Consider the following 19,411-nt stretch of genomic DNA (forward strand, 5'->3'; position numbering starts at 1 on the left):
CCCTGAACCTCCAGTTCAACCAGAAAAAACAAATCCTAATAAACCCACAAAAGCCAACAGCACCACCCAATCTGACCAACCAATCAACCAAAGCTGTTCAGATCTTCATGCACATCATTTTAGATGAAGGAAGACTCTAAACTCTCAGTGCAAGAATGGTCTTCAAAAAGGCTTCTGGGCCCTTTCCTCCATCATTATAAGAACGGAAAATTTCTTACTGATAATTTCCTTTCTGCTAGCAGCATCTCCCATAATGCCAGACATCTGGGCTGCTCTCCTGTCTCTCTGCTGCTCACAGAGGTGGATCAGCCTTTTAGTTGTCCAGCCACATGCTTTCTGTTTCTGCTTGCTGCCTGATGAGCTATTCCCAAGCTGTAAAACTTGCATAACATCATTAACAAATATTCCAGAGATAATGAAAAAACTTTGTACATTAGACTAGGAAGACCATCATCTGGTATCAGAGTAGCAGCCACACACTACACAACAAAAACACTAACCCAAGAACCTATCCTTGCAACAAAGCCCAATATCAACTCTGTCCACATATTTATTCAAGTGACACCATCACAGGACCTAATCACATTAGCCACGCCATCAGGGGCTCGTTCACCTGCACATCTACCAACGTGATATATGACATCATGTGCCAGCAATGCCCCTCTGCCAGGTACATTGGCCAAACCGGACAGTCTCTACGCAAAAGAATAAATGGACACAAATCTGGCATCAGGAATCATAACATTCAAAAACCGGTAGGAGAACACTTCAACCTCTCTGGCCACTCAGTAAAAGACTTAAGGGTGGCAATTCTGCAACAGAAAAGCTTCAGAAACAGACTCCAACGAGAAACTGCTGAGCTTGAATTTATATGCAAAGTAGATACCATTACTTTGGGTTTGAATAGAGACTGGTAGTGGCTGGGTCATTACACATATTGAATCTATTTCCCTAAGTTAAGTATCCTCACACCTTTTTGTCAACTGTCTAAATGAGCCATCTTGATTATCACTACAAAAGTTTTTCTCTCCTGCTGATAATAGCTCATCTTAATTAATTAGCCTCTTACAGTTTGTATGGCAAATTCTACCTTCTCTGTGTGTGTGTATATCTATCTATCTTCTTACTATATGTTCCATTCAATGCAGCCGATGACGTGGGCTGTAGCCCAGAAAAGCTTATGCTCTAATAAATTTGTTAGTCTCTAAGGTGCCACAAATACTCCTGGGTTTTTTGCATCATCTAGTAATGACTCCACTTAATATCTGACCCTTGACTCATGAGTCATCCAGTGGGTAGAACTGTTAGAGATGCTGCTAGCAGAAAGAAAATTATCAGTATGAAACTTTTGTTCTGCAGCCCAGCATCTCCCACAATTCTGGTTAACTGGGAAGTAGGCAGCAGTGAACAAATGTAGGATTGCTTCCTGGCATGGGGGAAAGAACATGCACCATCCTGACTGTTTATGTAGAACATAGCTGTCATATTGTCCGTGAGGACTGAAATAGATTTGCCTGTCAAATGACATAGAAATGGCTGGCACAACAGACGTACTGCCCTGAGTTCCCTGACACTGATGTGCAGGAAGAGCTCTTGGATACAAAGGCCTTGGGTTCTGATGGGTCCTAAGCGGGCTCCCCAACCAAGGGCTGATGTGTTGCATACCAGGGACAGGGAGGGTGAGGTCTTGAAAAGGGTACCCCCGCACATACCATGTGGCTGTCCAGCCATCACTGCAGTGAGTCTAGGACATGGGCCAGTGCCATGAGAACTGAGTCCAGGTGATGGCAAGACGACCATGGCTAGCCAGGTTTATAGAGGTCTGAGTTGTAGCCTTGCATTTTGCACTACATATGTGCATGATACCATGTAGCCCAGGAGGCTTAGGCACTTTCATGTAGTCAACTGGATGATTTCGGAGATATTGTTATCAGGGATGCAATAGCGAGGAACCAGTCATTTGGAAGCAGAGCTCTCACTTGCACCAAGTCAATTACTGACTATGAACTCTATCCTTTGGACTGGGATCAGGGTGGACTTCTGAAAGTTTAACAGACGGACCAACACATAGAAGGTTGATTGAATGAGATGGATGTCAGCCATGGAAATATGTGGATTTCCCTTTTCCTTAGTCAGGCCGCTACTACTGCCATACATTTTGTGAATACCTGTGGGGTAGCCGACAAGCCAAACAGGAGCACCATGAACTATTAGTAACTTTGGTTCAATACAAAACTCAGGAAATGTTTGTGACCAGGAAAGATCGAAATGTGGAAGTAAGCATCCTTTAGATCGAGGATGGCATACCAATTCCCGGGATCCAGAGAAGGGATGATGGAGGCCAAGGAGAACATGTGGAACTTCAGGTTCTTGAGATATGAGTTGAGACTGCGCAAGTTTAAAGTGGGTCTGAGACCACACGCACACACCCTTCCTCTCAAATGGGAGGGCACTTGCCCCACAGCTCCCACCCGAAGGAGGGACTGGACTTCTTGTTCCAACAGCAGCTCATGAGAAGTGTCCCTGAAGAGGGAGGGAGGGAGGGGCAGGTGGTGTGGATAGGAATTGGAAGGTGTAACCCAGTTCTATGGTGTTGAGGACCCATCGGTCTGAAGTAATCTGGGTCCAGGCATCCAAGAAATAGGAAAGGTGACTGGAAAACAAGTGGGTAGCTGGATCCGATGTAGAAGGGATCGTGATATCAACCTCGATCATCTTGTCAAAATGGGTGCTTTGACAATCCAGGATGCCTGTGGGCAGACTGTGTAGGGCTTGTTGAGGATGACTGGGGGGGGGGGCCTGAGACTAAACTTCTGTTCCTTCACCTCTGTTGGTCCTGCCTGGATGTCTGAAAAAAATAATGGCTTGGCTGCTGCAGACTGTATTGCTTCCTTGCACTTGCCAGTATGTAGAGCCCCAGGATTTCAAGATCACCTAGGAGTTTTGGAGGCCATGCAGCATAGGATCCGTCTGCTCTTAGAAGATCCCTGAAATGGGAGGTCCTGAATGGTCTGTTATACCAGTGTACTGAGGGAGCTCCAAGGATTGCAACCAGGAACCCCTACGCATTGTCACTGCAGTTGCCATTGATTTGGCCATAGAATCAGCGGCATCCAGGGTTGCTTGCAGGGAGGCCCGAGGTACAGTTTTCTCTTCCTCAATTAGGGATGAAAACTCCTTTCTGGACTCGTGGGGGAGAAGATCCTTGAATTTAATAAAGAATTGCCACATGTTGAAGTCGTAGCGCCTCAGCAGGGCCTGCTGGTTTGCTATACAAGTTGCAGGCCCTTTGAAGAGTAAGTATTGCATCCAAAGAGGTCTAGCTTTTTAGGGTCCTTTGACTTGAGCGTAGAGCTCAGCTGTCCCTGGCGGTCACCCACACTGGCCACCACAACCACCCATGATCCCAGGGGCGAGAGGTGCGTGAAGAGGAACTTGTACCCCTTGACCGGAACAAAGTATTTATGCTCCGAGCATTTCCCCATCAGTGGAAGTGAGAAGTGGAAGTGAGAAACCCCCAAAGGTTCCAAAACGGCCACTGCATGGTGGTTGGGCCCCATGGGTACAGTAGAGAGGCACCCGGATGTCCCGACGAACTTGATGCTGTAATGGAGTGAGAATGGCGTGGGGAGCAGCAGTGTTCGCTGTTTTGGCAGAGGGAGTACACTTCTAGTTCCGAGTTTGATGAGGAGGAAGAGGTGCATTGTGGAGACCAGAGGATGCCGTGCCACTGGGTGCCAATGAAGGCTGCCTAGAGGCTGTCTGAGATGGTTTCCCCTTGGACAGCTGACACAGTGCTGGATGAGGTGCTGGCATCGATTTTTTGTCACTTAGGGACATTGGCGGTCCTGGCAGGGTTAGAAGATAACTTGCAGCTGCAGAGGCTTGGGAGGGGAGAGTGTCAATGGGATCACAAACTGCCCAGTACAATGGCCTTGAGTGGGCATCGTAGGACACTGCGGTACCAGGGCCGGGGGCACCTGGCAGTGTGGCATCAGGGATGAAGAGTGGCCCAGAACAGGTCTCGCCCTATCCCTGTCTCCTTTGTCCATTGACACTGAAGACTGGCTCCTCTCCTGGTGCTTGCCGTTGTTTCTTCTTAGGCACCCAAGATGATGATCGGTGCCAAGTGGCCCTTGTTGATGGAGGAGTGCTCTGTACCACGGTGTTCAGAGCAGAGTCCGAACTCGGTTCCAAGGCCTGTCTTAAGGCTGCCTCCATGAGGAAAACCTTCAAACGAGTAGCGCAGTCATTCTGGATCCAAGGCTTCAACTCCACAAATTTGGCAGCAGTCCTTCATAGAATATCAGGGTTGGAAGGGACCTCAGGAGCTCATCTAGTCCAACCCCTGCTCAAAGCAGGACCAATCCCTAATTAAATCATCCCAGCCACAGCTTTGTCAAGCCTGACCTTAAAAACTTCTAAGGAAGGAGATTCTACCACCTCCCTAGGTAACGCATTCCAGTGTGTCACCACACACTGGAAGTCCTATGAGCTTCCATTAAGACTTGAGACAGTTCGAGTGTGGGTCGCTCAAAGGCATAGATTTGCTGCACAAGGCTTAAACCCCAGTGACTGAGGCATGCCTCAGCACCGGGACGAAGGACAACTCTGCTATTTAAGAGCAGAAGCATGCAAACTATCTAACACCATCAAAACTACATTAACTACTAAAAACTACGAGCACTATCTACATTAAAAGGTTAGAAAAACCACCAAGAGAGGAGAGTGCCTAAGCAATGAGAAGTTCCAGCAACAATCATGGGCAGTAAGAAGGAACTGAAGGAAGGCAGGGTCAGCAGGGCCCCTTATACCAGCACTATGAGCGCACAACACCAGAGGGCACTAGAACCAATCCAACGGATACCATTAAGGGGAAAATTTCCAGCAACTGTGCTCAGGGCACACATACACCTACACTGGAATGGACAAATGCATGCACTTGAAGAAGAACATGTAGGCCCTGCAGCCAACTGTGCAATAAGGCAACTGTCCCCCATAGATCTGGGATCTGCCTCCCCTGTGAAATATTTTGGCCTCTGTGTTCATATGATTCACAAATGGGTTGGCTGAAGGGAGGCCAAACATTTGAACAATGAGATAGAATAACTCCTGATTCAGGTACTACTCAGAATTGTTGACCCTGAGCCTGCTGCACCAGTCTGCCTTTTGGTTCAGGTCCCCTTTGATGTGGATCACTTTGAGAGAAAGGAGGAACGGTTCCACCCACCTCACTATTTCCGCTGCTTCTGTGTGTAGTGACCAACTCCTTGTTCCCCCTTGGCTGTTTAAATATGCTCCAGAGGCCCTAGGCTGTTTGGGGCTCCAAGTGAGCTCCCCAGACCTGGTTGCAAGAACTAAAGGATCTGGAAGGCAGATAAGCAAGCCTTTACAGATATTATCATGGGCTGACCACCACTGCAAAGAGTTGAATACCTGCGTTGGAACCCATACTTGATCTTTCATGTGTTCCAGGGAGCAGTCCCACACATTTTGTATGAAGGCTTGAAGACTTCAGATGTGTGATTGTGCCCATGGAGTGATCCCTAAGCATGACACCAGGAATCCTAGCAGTTGGAAGCATAGCACTATGGTAGGCTTCCTGAGGCTCTGAAGCACAAAATAAATTCCTGGATGAAACTAGAGAACTTTTCTTGGCACTGGTGATGAAACTGTGCGCCTGGAGAAGCACTGCCAAAAAACTGGGAAGAAAAGTTAAAATTGAAAGAGTAAGGACAGGAGCAAAAGAAACTGCCACTGTTCGCTGCTGCAGAGGCAGAGAAAACTGACAGCAAGCAGGAGCAGAGGGGACAAGCCAGACCCTGTAGCTCCAAAAAGGTTATCTGCCTCTGTGAGCTGCAGAGAGAGAGAGAGAGGAGAAGAGCAGCCCAGGCATCTAGAATTGTGGGAGATGATGGGCTTCAGAAAAGGGAGGGGAGCCAAGAGAAGCAGTTGATGGCTTCACTCTTATATTTTTGATTTTCTGAGTATCCAACATGTTTCTAGATTTCTTTTTAAAAGCACATGAAGAATATCCTCAATTTCCTACCAATTCCTTTAATCTAAATATTGCAATGATTTAGGAAGTATATTTTTCTCTCTTCTAAGAATCCAGGCTGCTATTTCCCTCACCTTTGTTTACAGCACACCTGATACTCGTCAGCAGATACAGTCAGCCTGTTCCAAGACTAATGTTAGAAAAATTCTTTGATCAGTTGTCAGCAAATGCAACTGAGCCATATCCTGAAAGACAGCAAACATAACTTATGACACTGTGCACTCATCCCGCCATAACAAGAAATTTTAAATGCATTCCAAAACCCCGGTCTAATACACCAGTTAAGCAAAAACATCCAGACACAGTGAATTCCATAGTGAATGCCACATAAACCGCTGCATTCTCAAAACACTGACACAGCTACAGGCTGTGTGTGTGTAGCTCATAAAAGAAGCCTCTAAACTGAAGTGGCACTGCCATCCTTAGACACAACGTAAGAATTACAACTTTCACTAATATGATACCACTCAAAAAGGAAAATTAAGACAAATCATTTGAATTTTTGGATACATTTGTAAAAAGAGCCATATCAGTACAGACCCAAAATAAAATCCCACAGAAGAAAATGCTCCCATTCATACCAGTTTTTATTTAATAATTGCTATAATTATTACTATTATTATTATGGAACGGCCTGGCCAAGTGTAATTGATAAAAAGCCAACTTGGTTACTGAGCTAACAGCAGCAGGCTGTGTGTGAAAGATCTAAAGAAATAAAAGTGACTGACTCCACAAAGGAAACCATGAAACTGACTATACACAAAGAGCTGTCAAATGCACAAAGTAAACTGAGGGGGAAATAAAGACAAATATTTTCTTTTCTCTAATGCCTTTTAATTATAGTAATAGCAGGTGCTATGTTTTATCTACAGGAAATAAAAATTTCAGACATAAATGTAACATTTAGGTTGAGGGTGCAATTTTAACATTTGAATCTGTGCTGAAAAACTACTAATACATATTTGTCAGAAGGGGGTTTAATAGGTGGATGGAGCGGGAAGGACTAGAATAGAAATGCTGACAGAAATAATAGTCCTACCAACCTAGCATGTACTCAAATTAATCTAAATGGATGAATGTTTCTTTCAGAAATTTCTAAGGCACCCATCACTTTGATATCTAAACTCAGTGTCAATTGATATAGCATGAACAAATATTCCTTCAGTCAAAAATAATAAAAGTAGAAATATTTCATTTGAAAGAATCAACCACAATTAATAAACAGATATGAGCAATCTTACCTTTGGTAGAATATGCTTCAGCAATCATTCTCAGCCTATAAGGAGGCACAGCAACAAGCTGCAAGTCATCAACTTCAACCCTAGCGTAAGTGTTAAGAGCTTCTTTGTAATCACCTTCCACATAGTTTAACTTGGCCATAATTAAGTTGGCTTCTTGTAAAAATTCTGGCTAGAAAAAAGAGGCATAAGATAAACTATTTTTTCTGAGGCAAAACACTTTAAAAAATGACAGAAAGTTATCTGCACCCTAGTAATTTCCAACACATTGTGCAAGACTTCCCGGAAGATTTTTCATTCCCAGATTACAGTTTATTATTTTTATTCTGTAGTTAAATTTTCAGATAATATTTGGGAGGCTATTACAGAAAAACACACATTGAGCCCCTCACCAAACTACAGAACACTGATTTTATTCTAACCAGTCATTTTTACGCTTGGAAATATACATTATTTCATATCTGATTATGTAAGCATCCTTGAATCTGAATTAGAATTAGGATCCTAGCGTCCCCCGTGGTGTACAAACATTTAAGATGACACACCCTTGCCACCCAGGAAGTTTACAGTTTAACATGACAACCAATATATGAAGGGAGGAATAGAAGAAGATAATGAATTATAAATTTATCACTGTTATTTTAAGTTTAGTAATTAGGCACTGGCTTTCCCCATCTGCTCCTCAGCCTAGTCATTTTAATCTGGTTGATTTCTTGTAAGTGGAGAGGAGGGTCTTGAAAAAGAGTTCACAGGAAGAGAGGTCAATACCCTCACAGATCAGTTTAAGGAGGGCATGGAAGAAATCTCAAAGATGGCTGTGGAAGATGACAAATAGGGTGTTGAAAGAGCATCACTGGTGAGGCAAAGGGGAAGACACAGTAATATACAATAGTGGATAGGTATGAAGAGAGAGCGTTGTGAAGTGCCTTGAAGGGGAGGACATATATATTTCACATCCAACACCAAGCATCATAGTTTGATGATAAATATCTAAAGGTGGGCCAGAATGGGCTCCAAGCAGAATTGAGGATAAAAACATCTTGTATGGTTTTCCTCAAAACATGGAACAAGTTTGCAGTTTCACTACAGTGCTGAATATTTACACTGATTTTGTTTTCTTAATAGAAGGGGATGCTGTGAGACTATTTCAGTAATGTCTGCGACGCACTTTGACATAACCAAATGCAAGGTACTATGGGAATGCAAAGTGTTATTATTCCTTGAAGCGCATTCTGTGTCAAGTATCATGTCACTGTGTAAATAAGCTGTTCACAAGACATCTTGAAAATTCTTTATTTAAACATCCCTGGGGTCAACAGCTTTCTTTTAAATGTTAACTTTCACTATTAGATTAGTCTGAACAAACTTCCATAAGCAAATTAAAGGGATCAAATCCCAAAATACTGAAGATATTCTGGAAGTAATAAAATGGCTTAACAAGAACACTGTAACCAGAGAATTATCTGATCTCTCAGAAGCTCTCATAAAGCTTTTCCTCTCAATTAACTTCCAACTATATCCTTAATTTTCTAACCCTTTCTCCAGACTTCTGTGAATACCTTTAGGTTTCCTCTGTCAAGTGCTGCAGTGAGATGTTTCCTGACCTCGGTCAGCTTTGGCCGGGGTCCCCGGGGACTAGTGCCCTGTTTAAAAGGATTTTCCTTCAAAAACTGTTCTAGTTTTGACTCCCCAAGGAGAAGTTCTGCCATGTCATCTATAAAGAGAAAAAAACAGCGTCAAAGGGAAAAAGTCTTCACAACAGTAATAGCCATTCTATCCAGCTGATATTTCACACAGATTACAGAGGAAGCATACAGCAGTGGAGGTAATTATTTTTAGTTCTGGACTTTAAATGCAGAACTCATGGTAGAGACACATTAAGGGCCAGTGACTGAGATTTAACACAGCGTTATAAAAGTGGTGTTTATTATTTTATTTTTCAATTTATCATTTAAATACTTATCATAGCATTATAGGAGCACTATAACATTATAGTCACAGAGATTAAGGCAAATCTATTTCCCATTAATTGGGATCTAATATTCTATGACCTTTTGGTTTTTTAAAATCAAAAACCATTGAGAAGAGGTGCAGCTCTCAGGGCTTTCCAAATACAGATAAACTCAGCATTTGATGAATTTCCGGCAGCAGTGAATTCTAGAGGCAAGCACCTGCTACCAAAAATGCCCTAACCCGTCTCACAAACATCATACTTGCAATTGTTAGATTAAGATTTCTACCTGAATACAGGTTATGTGGCAGCTCAGAGAAGGAGATTTCCCTCAGGATTTCCTGGTCAATTAGGGCATTACAGATGGGGACCAGCTACCTGAATTTTATCTGGAAGTTAACCAGCAGCCAGCACTAGCACTTCCATCTTGGACAACTGACTTTCATCCAGTTTCCCATTTTTGCCAGACCTTGGAAAAACAAGGCAATGGCTCAATCTGGGTATGATAAAGGTGACAGAGCTATCAACCATCAGGAGATTGAGAACACTGTAACCCTTATCAGCTTCCCAAGTGCCTTCACCTACACATTAAACAAAAGAGGTAATAAGACTGGGCTTTGTGATTCTGATACCATTCTATGCAGATTCCTTCCACTGTGTCAGGTCTCGCAAACACATCGACTGCATCTTATGTTTGACATTATTAAGACTGCTGGAAGTTCTAGCTGGATTAGTGCATCTGACCTGTGTACACTGAAATTATGAAATCAGAGTGAGTAATACTGTTTCTGTATCATATCCTGATCTTAAATGTAACAGGCAGATGTCTGAAGGACAAAAAGATGTCAGATACCATTTCATTTGGCCTGACAGAAACAGCAACAACTTTGGACAACCATTCAATCCACATATCAATGGTGTACACTTCCCATTTCAAAGCAGAAAAAATAGTAATTTTGCTCAATTATGTATCCAAATAATTTCAATAAAGGTAAAAATCTTCTTACTGATTTGTAGAGCACCCAGCCTACCAAAAAATCGGTCAGTGCTGTGTTGCCAGCTATTATCAACTCTTGTCCTGAATATTCACCAATGTATTGAATTATATATAGGAGCAGGCAAGCTCCACTGTTCTGTAGGCACCAGTAATATGGGGAAATGGCTCGAGTTAGAACTATTCCTGTGTTGAAACCTATGTATGCCTTTGTCAAAAGGCAAACTGACATTTGATCATTTTACTCCTAGAACAGTAAGCCCAAAGTTCTCAGAAGTGTTTTCATTTCATAGTGTTAGTGACAGAGTTAGTTTAGGTTTAGCTAGTTAGACTAACAAGCCAAACTAGAGTTCTGAAATAAATGCCAATATTTTCCACTTACATATTTTAAAAAATAGGCTAGAGAAGACTTTCAATACAATGTACTCAATGAAGCTGTTATAACCAAACTAATCACCTTATGCACTGAATTTGATAACCTTGAATTAAATGTATCAACTCTTAAATAAACCTCAAATGAAAGGGTCTCATAGCAAAGAAGATCTTTTGATTTAGTAAAAGACAAGGAACCCTTTGTTAACTGTTGCAGGAAACCAGCAGGTTAAGGAGGCTTTTAGTATTTGCTTCATCACTCATAAGGACTGAGCATTTTTATGAAATTCACAAGACTAAATAATGCTTACAAAGTACTCCTTGTATTTACAAAGCAAGGAAATCTTTCCCAGTGGTATGAATTTTTCTACAATTATCAAGATACTTTAAACTGTGACTTTAATAGCTGCAATTTGTAATCAAAAAGGTCATTACAGTTTCTCAAGGGTAGACTCTCAAAATTAGGACATCAGTTACAAAGTCTGAAGCAGATTCTAGTACTTTACAGGTAAATTTTTATTGTATCTGAAGAAATAAAGGTATGGCAGACCAATATGCTCCCAAACATTACGCAGTACTGACACTTGCCCCTTTCAAGAAAGGTTAACTTCACAAGCACTGCACATTTTGAAGCAAACTAAGTGAAACTGCAACAAAATCATTTAACTATTAACAGTCTGCTCAGAAGGAAAGAATAGAAAATAATGGCATAAGAGATGATTCAATGCTGAAAATGAGAAAAGAGGACAAGCCATATAGCAACAGCAAGTGGAAGAAAGTAATCTTGTATCATTGATCCAATAAATATTTTACAGATAAGGATTCATACCATAGGCATTCCAGCACAAAGTAATTTGCATCAATATCAACAGCCGTGCTGCAAGTGCTGATATGACAACTCTAGTGAACATGTACTGAAATGTAGAAATAGAATGGGCAATTTTAACCTTCTGCAACGATACAATAAGGCACCATTTTCAAAGATACCAGAACTCTAGAATGAACACATTTTTTAAAATACTTGATATGGTAGGATACCTTTTCACTTTGCGATAGGCAGCTAATTATGTATTTTATATTTTTCTTCAAACATGGCTTAAACTCTAATGGACTAGATAAGTGCAAACAGTCTGAATCTAACAAAGGACACTTAACAAAATACTTGGGATACAAAAGAAGAGATCTGTATCTAACATTATAGGGCATATTTCATATTACATCCCTATGAATACATCCTCATTTCAAATTTTATTGAAATAACCATTCTAATAGCCATTCAAAAACCAGGTAACAGAATCTGACATTATAAAAGTACAAGAGATTGTGTTTAGAGGTTTCCTCAGTCGTGATGTACTTTCCCTCAGTAACTGCCCCATCCAAATGGAGGTCAGACATGGTAAACTGTGTACACACTAAAAAATAGCTTTGACGGCACAGTAATGCTATTCAATGTATCTCACTTTCACTCAATGTGAGGAATTTAACAAGAAGTATGTGAAAATTTCCTCTTGAGCAAGATCAGCAGTCAGCCACAAGCTTACAATAAAACTGCACTTCAAACATGTTCACAGGCCCCCAGGATTCTGTCATCTGCTTTTCAGAGGAAAGATTACTGAGGGTACATCTACACTGCAATTAAACACCCATGGCTGACCCATATGAACTAACTCCAGCTCAAGGGCTCGGGCTATAGGGCTATAAAATTGTGATGTAGACCTTTGGGGCTCAAGCTGGAGCTCAAACTCAGGAACCCCATGAAGGGGCAGGGGAAAGGCTATTTTTTATCAATGATCTGGAAGCAAACAAAATCACTGTTAATAAAATTTGCAGATGACACAAACACTGGCAGAGAGATAAATAATGAGGAGGACAGGTCAATCACAAGGAGCAATCTGGATCGCTTGGTAAGCTGGGCCACTTCGAACAAAATACACTTTATATAGCCACATGCTATCAGGCACTGTCTCCAATAATTAGGCCTAATGGCTGAAGCGTGGGTCACAGCTAGGCATAGGTTTGTGTCTGGGCCAAGGAATTGAGATCCAGAGGCAGGGCAGGATCAAAACCGAGATCAGAGTCTGTAGACAAACCAGGATCAGAACGGTAGCCAGAGGCCAGGTGCAGGACGCAGGTCAAATCTGGGAGGTCAGAGTCCAAAGATAAGCCAACCTGATACCAAAGTCGGAGTTCAGATAGGTGCCAAAGGTCGAAACCAGATAGAGTCTGAGGCTTTGGGGGTGTGACATGGGGGGGTGGCTATACCTCAAAGTAGCACCCTATAAACTTCATATTTATCCTTTGTATATGGTTGTGATATTTCTTCCAAAGCATGCCTTGTAAGCTATTATATGAAAGATCATGATCTGCTGAAACTCATTGTTTTGTTAAAATATGTACTGTGACGGGGCAAGGCCAGATGGAGATAGATAATATTAGCTCCAGGCTAAACAAATCCCTGGTACCAGGATAAGTGAAATGGCAGCTGCTCCAGGTCAATTAAGACACCTGGGGCCAATTAAGAACTTTCCAGAAGGCAGGGAGAATGCTAGGTTGATTGGGACACCTGAAGCCAATCAGGGGCTGGCTGAAACTAGTTAAAAGCCTCCATGTTAGTCAGGTGGGTGTGCATGTCATGAGCTGTGGGAGGAAGTTGCACTGTTGGAGAGACTGAGTAGTACACACCATATCAGGCACAAGGAAGGAGGCCCTGAGGTAAGGGTGAAGTGGAGCTTGAGGAAGTGAGGGCTGCTGTGGGGGAAGTAGCCCAGGGAATTGTACATGTCATGTTTCTAAAAGGTCAGCTACCATAGCTGATACTATTAGGGTCCCTAGACTGGAGCCCCGAGTAGAGGGTGGGCCCGGGCTCCCCCCCCCTTGCCCCGATTAATCACTGAGACTGGGAGACAACAGAGACTGTGCAAGGAAGGACAACTTCTCCTCACCTTCCTCGCTGGCTTATGATGAAAATGGCTCAGTAGACTGTGACCCTTGTCCCTAGAGAGAGAAGGGTTATGTGGAGGGTCACAGTGAGCCTCTGAAGCTAGCGAAATCCGCCAGGACACACAGGATCTACGAAGGCAAGGACAGAGCTTTGTCACAGTACATACATAGTTATTGTGTATGAAGTTATGAGATTCTGCTATATGGCTGTTATTGAAATATGTTGAGAGTCTGGGAGACACCCACAGCCAGCTCTCCAGGGACAACAATGGAGGTGACATACATCCAGGCGGGCATTAAACGACTATCAACAACCATGGACCAGCAGGGGAATTGTAACCAAGAGATTTACAATTCAATAAGAGACAGTTGTGCAAGCACCACACAATGGGGACTGCTTAACTCTCTGACTCAGCAAAGCCCACCAGGACATGTCTGGACCAGTGTTTTTCCAGGGACATGAATTGAGAGTATAAAATAAGGGACAGTGACATCATGAGACCACCTCACTCCTCCTCCACCTACTCTGAAGGCAACAAGAACGCTGGGAAGACAAGAACTTTGAACTGAGGAGATTGGTCCCAGGCTGAGAAGGGAATTTAGACTGTATATTAAGAATTGTAATGTGCCTGTAACATCCAATGAAGTGAGAAAAACTGTTTGATTCAAATCTTACTAAGAATGATAAAGTTTAGGATTTAGAATGAGTGTTTACTTTTTATTTCTTAGATAACTATCTCCGACCTTTATGCCGACCACTTATAATCACTTTAAATCTTTCTGTAATAAACAAACTTCTTTTAATGTTTTATCTTTACCAGTGAGTTTGTCTAAAGCATTTGGGAAAAAGACAGTTACCCGTTCCGTAACTGGTGTTCTTCTAGAAGTGTTACTCGTGTCCATTCCATATTAGGTGTGCGTGCTTGCCACATGCACTGGTGCCGGAAGTTTTCCCCTCGGTGGTATCATTAGGGGACCAGCTCTGACACCCTCTGGAGTGTAGAGCATCTAGGCCGTATTGTCTGTAAACACTCTCACCACTTTGCCTGACAGATGCAGTAGGAAGACCCCACAGGCCAGACGTACCACTCTGAGCTCCTTGACATTTATGTGCAATGTCATCTCCTCTGGGGATCCTGTCCCTTGGGTCTGTAGCTCACCTAGATGCACTCCCCAGCCAATGGCCGAAGTGTCCAATATCAGTTTGACTGAGTGGCGTGCGCTATCGAATGCAACTCCTTCCAGGACAGCCTTGGGGTCGGTCCACTACTGCAGGGATGTAAGTATCACTGGTGGAACAGTAACAACCTTGTGCAAGTGCTCTCTGGACTGGGAATAGACTGTCGCCAGCTACTGCTGCAAGGGTCACATTCTGAAGCCTCGCATGGTGGATGACACATGTACATGCTGCCATGTGGCCCTGCAGATGTACCTGGCTGTGGTTAGAGCGAACGCAGAGATCCCCTGCGATGAAGTCCACCATCATCTGGAACCTCTCCTGTGATGGGAAAGCTCTGGCACAGGTGGAGTCGAGCACCAATCCGATAAACACTATCCTTTGCACCAGATAGAATGTTGATTTCTTGTAGTTCACCAACAGGCCCAGGACTGGCACGTGACCTGTCGCACCGCAATGTCCCATTAGACTTGAGACCTGGAGCAGCCTTTGATCAGACAGTCATCGAGATACAAGTATATTTGAATACCCCAAAGCCTGAGGTAAGCTGCTACCACTGACATGCACTTGGTAAACACCCTTGGTGCTGTTGCTAGGCCGAAAGGGAGGACTGCAAACTGGTAGTGGTCCGATCCCACTGTGATGCGCAGGAAGCATCTGTGTCCATGGAAGATCACTAAATGAAACTAAGCATCCTTCAAGTCGAGGGCGGCATACCAGTCTCCCGGATCCAGGGAGGGTATGATGGAGGCCAGGGAGACCATGTGGAACTTCAACTTCTTTAGGTATTTGTTGAGGTCTTGCAGGTCCAAGATGGGTCTTAGACCGCCTTTGGGATTAGAAAGTACCGGGAATAGAATTCCTTGTTCCTTCACTCACAAGGAAATTCCTCCACCGTTCCCAGCCGTAGCAGGCCCTTTACGTCCTGGACAAGGAGAAGAGGTCTGGAGATAAATGTGAGAAGGGAGGGACAGGCAGCAGAAACAAAAGGGAAACCATTTGAGCCGCATGTTTCAGAAGTCATGTGGTCTTTCTGAGTGTAGTCTTCACTGATTTGAGATCTACCATCCGATTCTCTCACGAGAAGAGAAAACCTATTATGACAGCAGACCATAAAAGAGAGCCAGTTTGGGAACATTTTAATGAAGTTCCTCTGCCTGTGAGTAAGACAGGCATGCGTGCAAAATGCAAAGAGTGCAACAAAGAAATACAAGGCCTGGTTTCCCGAATGAAACACCATCATGAGAAGTATTCCTTCTCAGGAGGAAGCAGCGTTGAAGATGATGAAAGGAACATGCCTGAATATGCAAGATCTTAAGGACTGCCTGTCTTCCTTCTGGACTATTCTTGAATTCTCATGTTTGAGCAAAAAATATAGTTATTAGTCTACGGTAGTACCATTTTAGATGCAGTTGTGATAAAAAAATAAATGGCTGAAATAGGCAGATCTTCCTTTTACAATTTCACCTTTAAAGTAAGTACTAAGTGTCAGTGAATGCAATGAGTAATACTAAATGAGCAGTATGGTAATAATAATTAAATAACTGCATTGACTTATTTTGTTTAGGAGAATCCATCCTCAACATACAGGTTTCAGAAGACTATCCACCTTCAAGATCACCATCATTTTCTATAGTTTCAGAGTTATCTGCCAATGATAGTGTTTCAGTCACATCATTTATGTCACATAGCCACAGTATATCACATGTAGCAAAAAGAAAAAAAAACACTCCATCATCCAGAAACAACCATAGATACGTTTGTGATAAGAAACAGCAGATTACAAAAAGAGGTAATTGATGAAAAAATTGCCCAGTTTGTTTATCCAACAATCACTCCTTTCCATATGATTGAGAACCCACACTTCATAAACATGATTCAGACATTAAGACCAGAATACAGTCCACCCAACAGAGCAGATGTCACAGGCAAATTGCAGGATAAAGTGTATGAAAGAGAAATTGAGCAGTGTGCAAAAGGTCTAGAGGGTAAAATTGTTAACCTGAGTCTTGATGGGTGAAGCAATGTCCACTATGATCCTGTTGTATGTGCTTGTGTGACAACAGAAGAACAGAATATCTTCCTTACAGAAACAACTGATATATCAAGAAATGCACACACAGCAAAATACTTACAAGTAGCAGCAGTAAAAGCTATAACAAACTGTGAAAAAAATTCAAATGTCTGGGACGCTGCTTGGTCACAGACAATATTGCAAATGTATCAAAGATGAGAAGAAATTATTTAGAAGAGAGTCCCAAGCTAATAACATACAGTTGCAGTGCTCATTTGATGCACCTCCTTGCCAAACACTTCAGTGTTCCAGAAATAAAGGCTAAAGTTGTTTAAACTGCAATGTACTTCTGTAACAACCATTTTGCAGCAGCTGCTCTGAAAAAAGTGGGAGGAACCAAGCTAACTCTCCCACAAGACATGCAATGGAACATAGTAGTGGACTCTTTTTAGCACTATATCAAGAACTAGCTTAATTGGATGACAGTTTGTGAACAAAATCATGAAAAAAAAAAAAGATGGCACTGTCACAGCCAAAGTTCTTAACATTGGGCTTAAGACAAATGTTGAACACATGCTGAATAAGTACCCTGAAGCCTATTTCTGTAGCCTTGAACAAAATGCAGGGAAATAGCTGTTTTATTGCTGATGCTGTTGAAATTTGGAAGGAGCTGAGTGAGATCTTAAAAGAGAAATATGCACTGACAGAGTTAAAATTACAAGCATTAAAAAAAACGAATGGGACAAGCACTATCTCCAGTTCATTTTCTTGCAAATATTCTCAATGCTCGGTACCAGGGTCAAACCTTAACTGCTGAAGAAGAAGAGTTGACCATGACATGGACATCCAGCAATCATTCCTCCATAATGCCAACTATAATAAACTTCAGAGCTTAAGATTAACCATTCAAGAAATATATGTTTGCTGACGATCTTTTAAAGAAAGTCACACCAGTGAACTGGTGGAAGTCACTTAGGCACTTGGATTCAGAGACTGTTGAAGTGATAATCTCACTTTTAACAGCAGTAGCTTCTTCTGCCCGTGTAGAAAGAATATTTTCTTGCTTTGGACTAATTCATTCCAAATTGAGAAATCATTTGGGACCTGAAAAATAATTTGGGACCTGAAAGCTTGTTCTTCTTTTCCAGATTATGAACGAACAGGAAAATGAAGGTGAAGACGCCTGAGTTAACTGCAGAAGCCAATATTTTAAGTTTCTCATATTGACCTGGCCGACATAGTCAATTTAATTTCTGTTTTTTTAAAAAAAATATTTAACTATTTTAGTTAAAAACAGTTTTAACAAAAACAAACCAGATTTTAAAAAATGTGAATGTTTAACTTAATTCAAAAATTCATGTGCTTGTTTTGTTAAAATAGTTTATGTTTGCTGTTGAAGAAAAAAAAATCCAGCATACACAAAACAATTTAAATGTCTGCTGGTGATGTTCTCCTTCTAATACAGCATGGCAAGAAAATCCTCCAAATATTATTTATTAACCTGTTGAACTGGAGATAGTTCACCTCCCAGTGACTTCATAAATATCTGCTTCAATTATCTTTGGTAAATGAAATAACCAAACAATCATTCATTTTCTGATATAGCTGTAAAACTTATCTGAAAAGTTTTCAAAATAAATGAGTTTAAACATATATAGTGTGTACCTTCTAAAAATGAAGCCTACATCTATCTCTGAGTTGTGAAGAATACGTCTTAATTCTGTAACAACCAACAAGAATGCACCTTTATGTAGAAATCCATGATTAAATCGAGTCTTCCTGACTAGTGATTTAAATCAAATCCACCCTGTTCAACAGGGTCTTGATCAGTGTAAAGTGGTACATTTCTGGGGTGCAAAGCGAGGGGGATTTGCTGCTGTTCTCCTGTGTATGGTTGATTAATGGCTTAGAGCAGCATTTCTCAAACTGGAGTCCATGGACCCCTGGGGGTCCACAAGGGTACTCCAGGGGGTCTACGGACCCCGCTGATCAACTCCTCCTCCTCCTCCCCCCTCTATCTCCCGTAGGCTACTCAAGCCAAACCAGGAGATTTTTTGCCTAAAACTCTGGCAGCACAGTAGGGCTAAGACAGGTCTGCCCTGGCCGCATGCTGCTTCCGGAAGTGGACGGCATGTCCCGGGGGGGAGGAGGAGGGGCACCTAGCACCCAAACTCCTTCCCAGAGCCTGCACCCTGCACCCCAAGCCCTTCCACCAGCCTGGTGAAAGTGAGGGAGGGGGAGAGCGAGCGATGGAGGGTGGATGGAGTGAACGAGGGGGCGTGGGAAGAGGTGGGGAGGGAGTGGAGCCTTGGGGGAAGGGGTGGAGTGGGGACAGGGCCTGGAGCTGAAAAGGAGGGCTTGGGGGTCCCTGAAAATTTTTTAATCAAAACAGGGTTCCTTGGGTTGCTAAAGTTTGAGAACCACTGCCTTAGAGACCATTCATGCAACTTAGATTCATAGAATCATAGAATATCAGGGTTGGAAGGGACCTCAGGAGGTCATCTAATCCAACCCTCTGCTCAAAGCAGGACCAATCACCAACTAAATCATCCCAGCCAGGGCTTTGTCAAGCCTGACCTTAAAAATATCTAAGGAAGGAGATTCCACCACCTCCCTAAGTAACCCATTCCAGTGCCTCACCACCCTCCTAGTGAAAAAGTTTTTCCC

General features: G+C 42.5%; 1 protein-coding gene across 4 annotated transcripts in view; it reads right to left on the reverse strand.

The window, feature by feature from the left end:
- Positions 1 to 19,411, reverse strand: part of TTC7B (tetratricopeptide repeat domain 7B) — a 314,696-nt gene that overhangs the window by 276,419 nt on the left and 18,866 nt on the right. For 3 of the 4 annotated variants that reach the window (XM_084630296.1, XM_084630295.1, XM_084630297.1), the window contains exons 2-3: positions 8,856 to 9,010; positions 7,300 to 7,468 (exon numbers count right to left, since the gene is read on the reverse strand). The exons of the other annotated variant lie outside the window; for it this stretch is intronic. In XM_084630296.1, the coding sequence (XP_084486422.1) occupies positions 7,300 to 7,468; positions 8,856 to 9,010 (324 nt within the window). The remainder of the gene's footprint in view (positions 1 to 7,299; positions 7,469 to 8,855; positions 9,011 to 19,411) is intronic. 4 annotated transcript variants of the gene reach the window in all.

Source organism: Lepidochelys olivacea (assembly GCF_965140295.1).
Source record: "Lepidochelys olivacea isolate rLepOli2 genome assembly, chromosome: 6".
NCBI lineage: Eukaryota > Metazoa > Chordata > Testudines > Cheloniidae > Lepidochelys > Lepidochelys olivacea.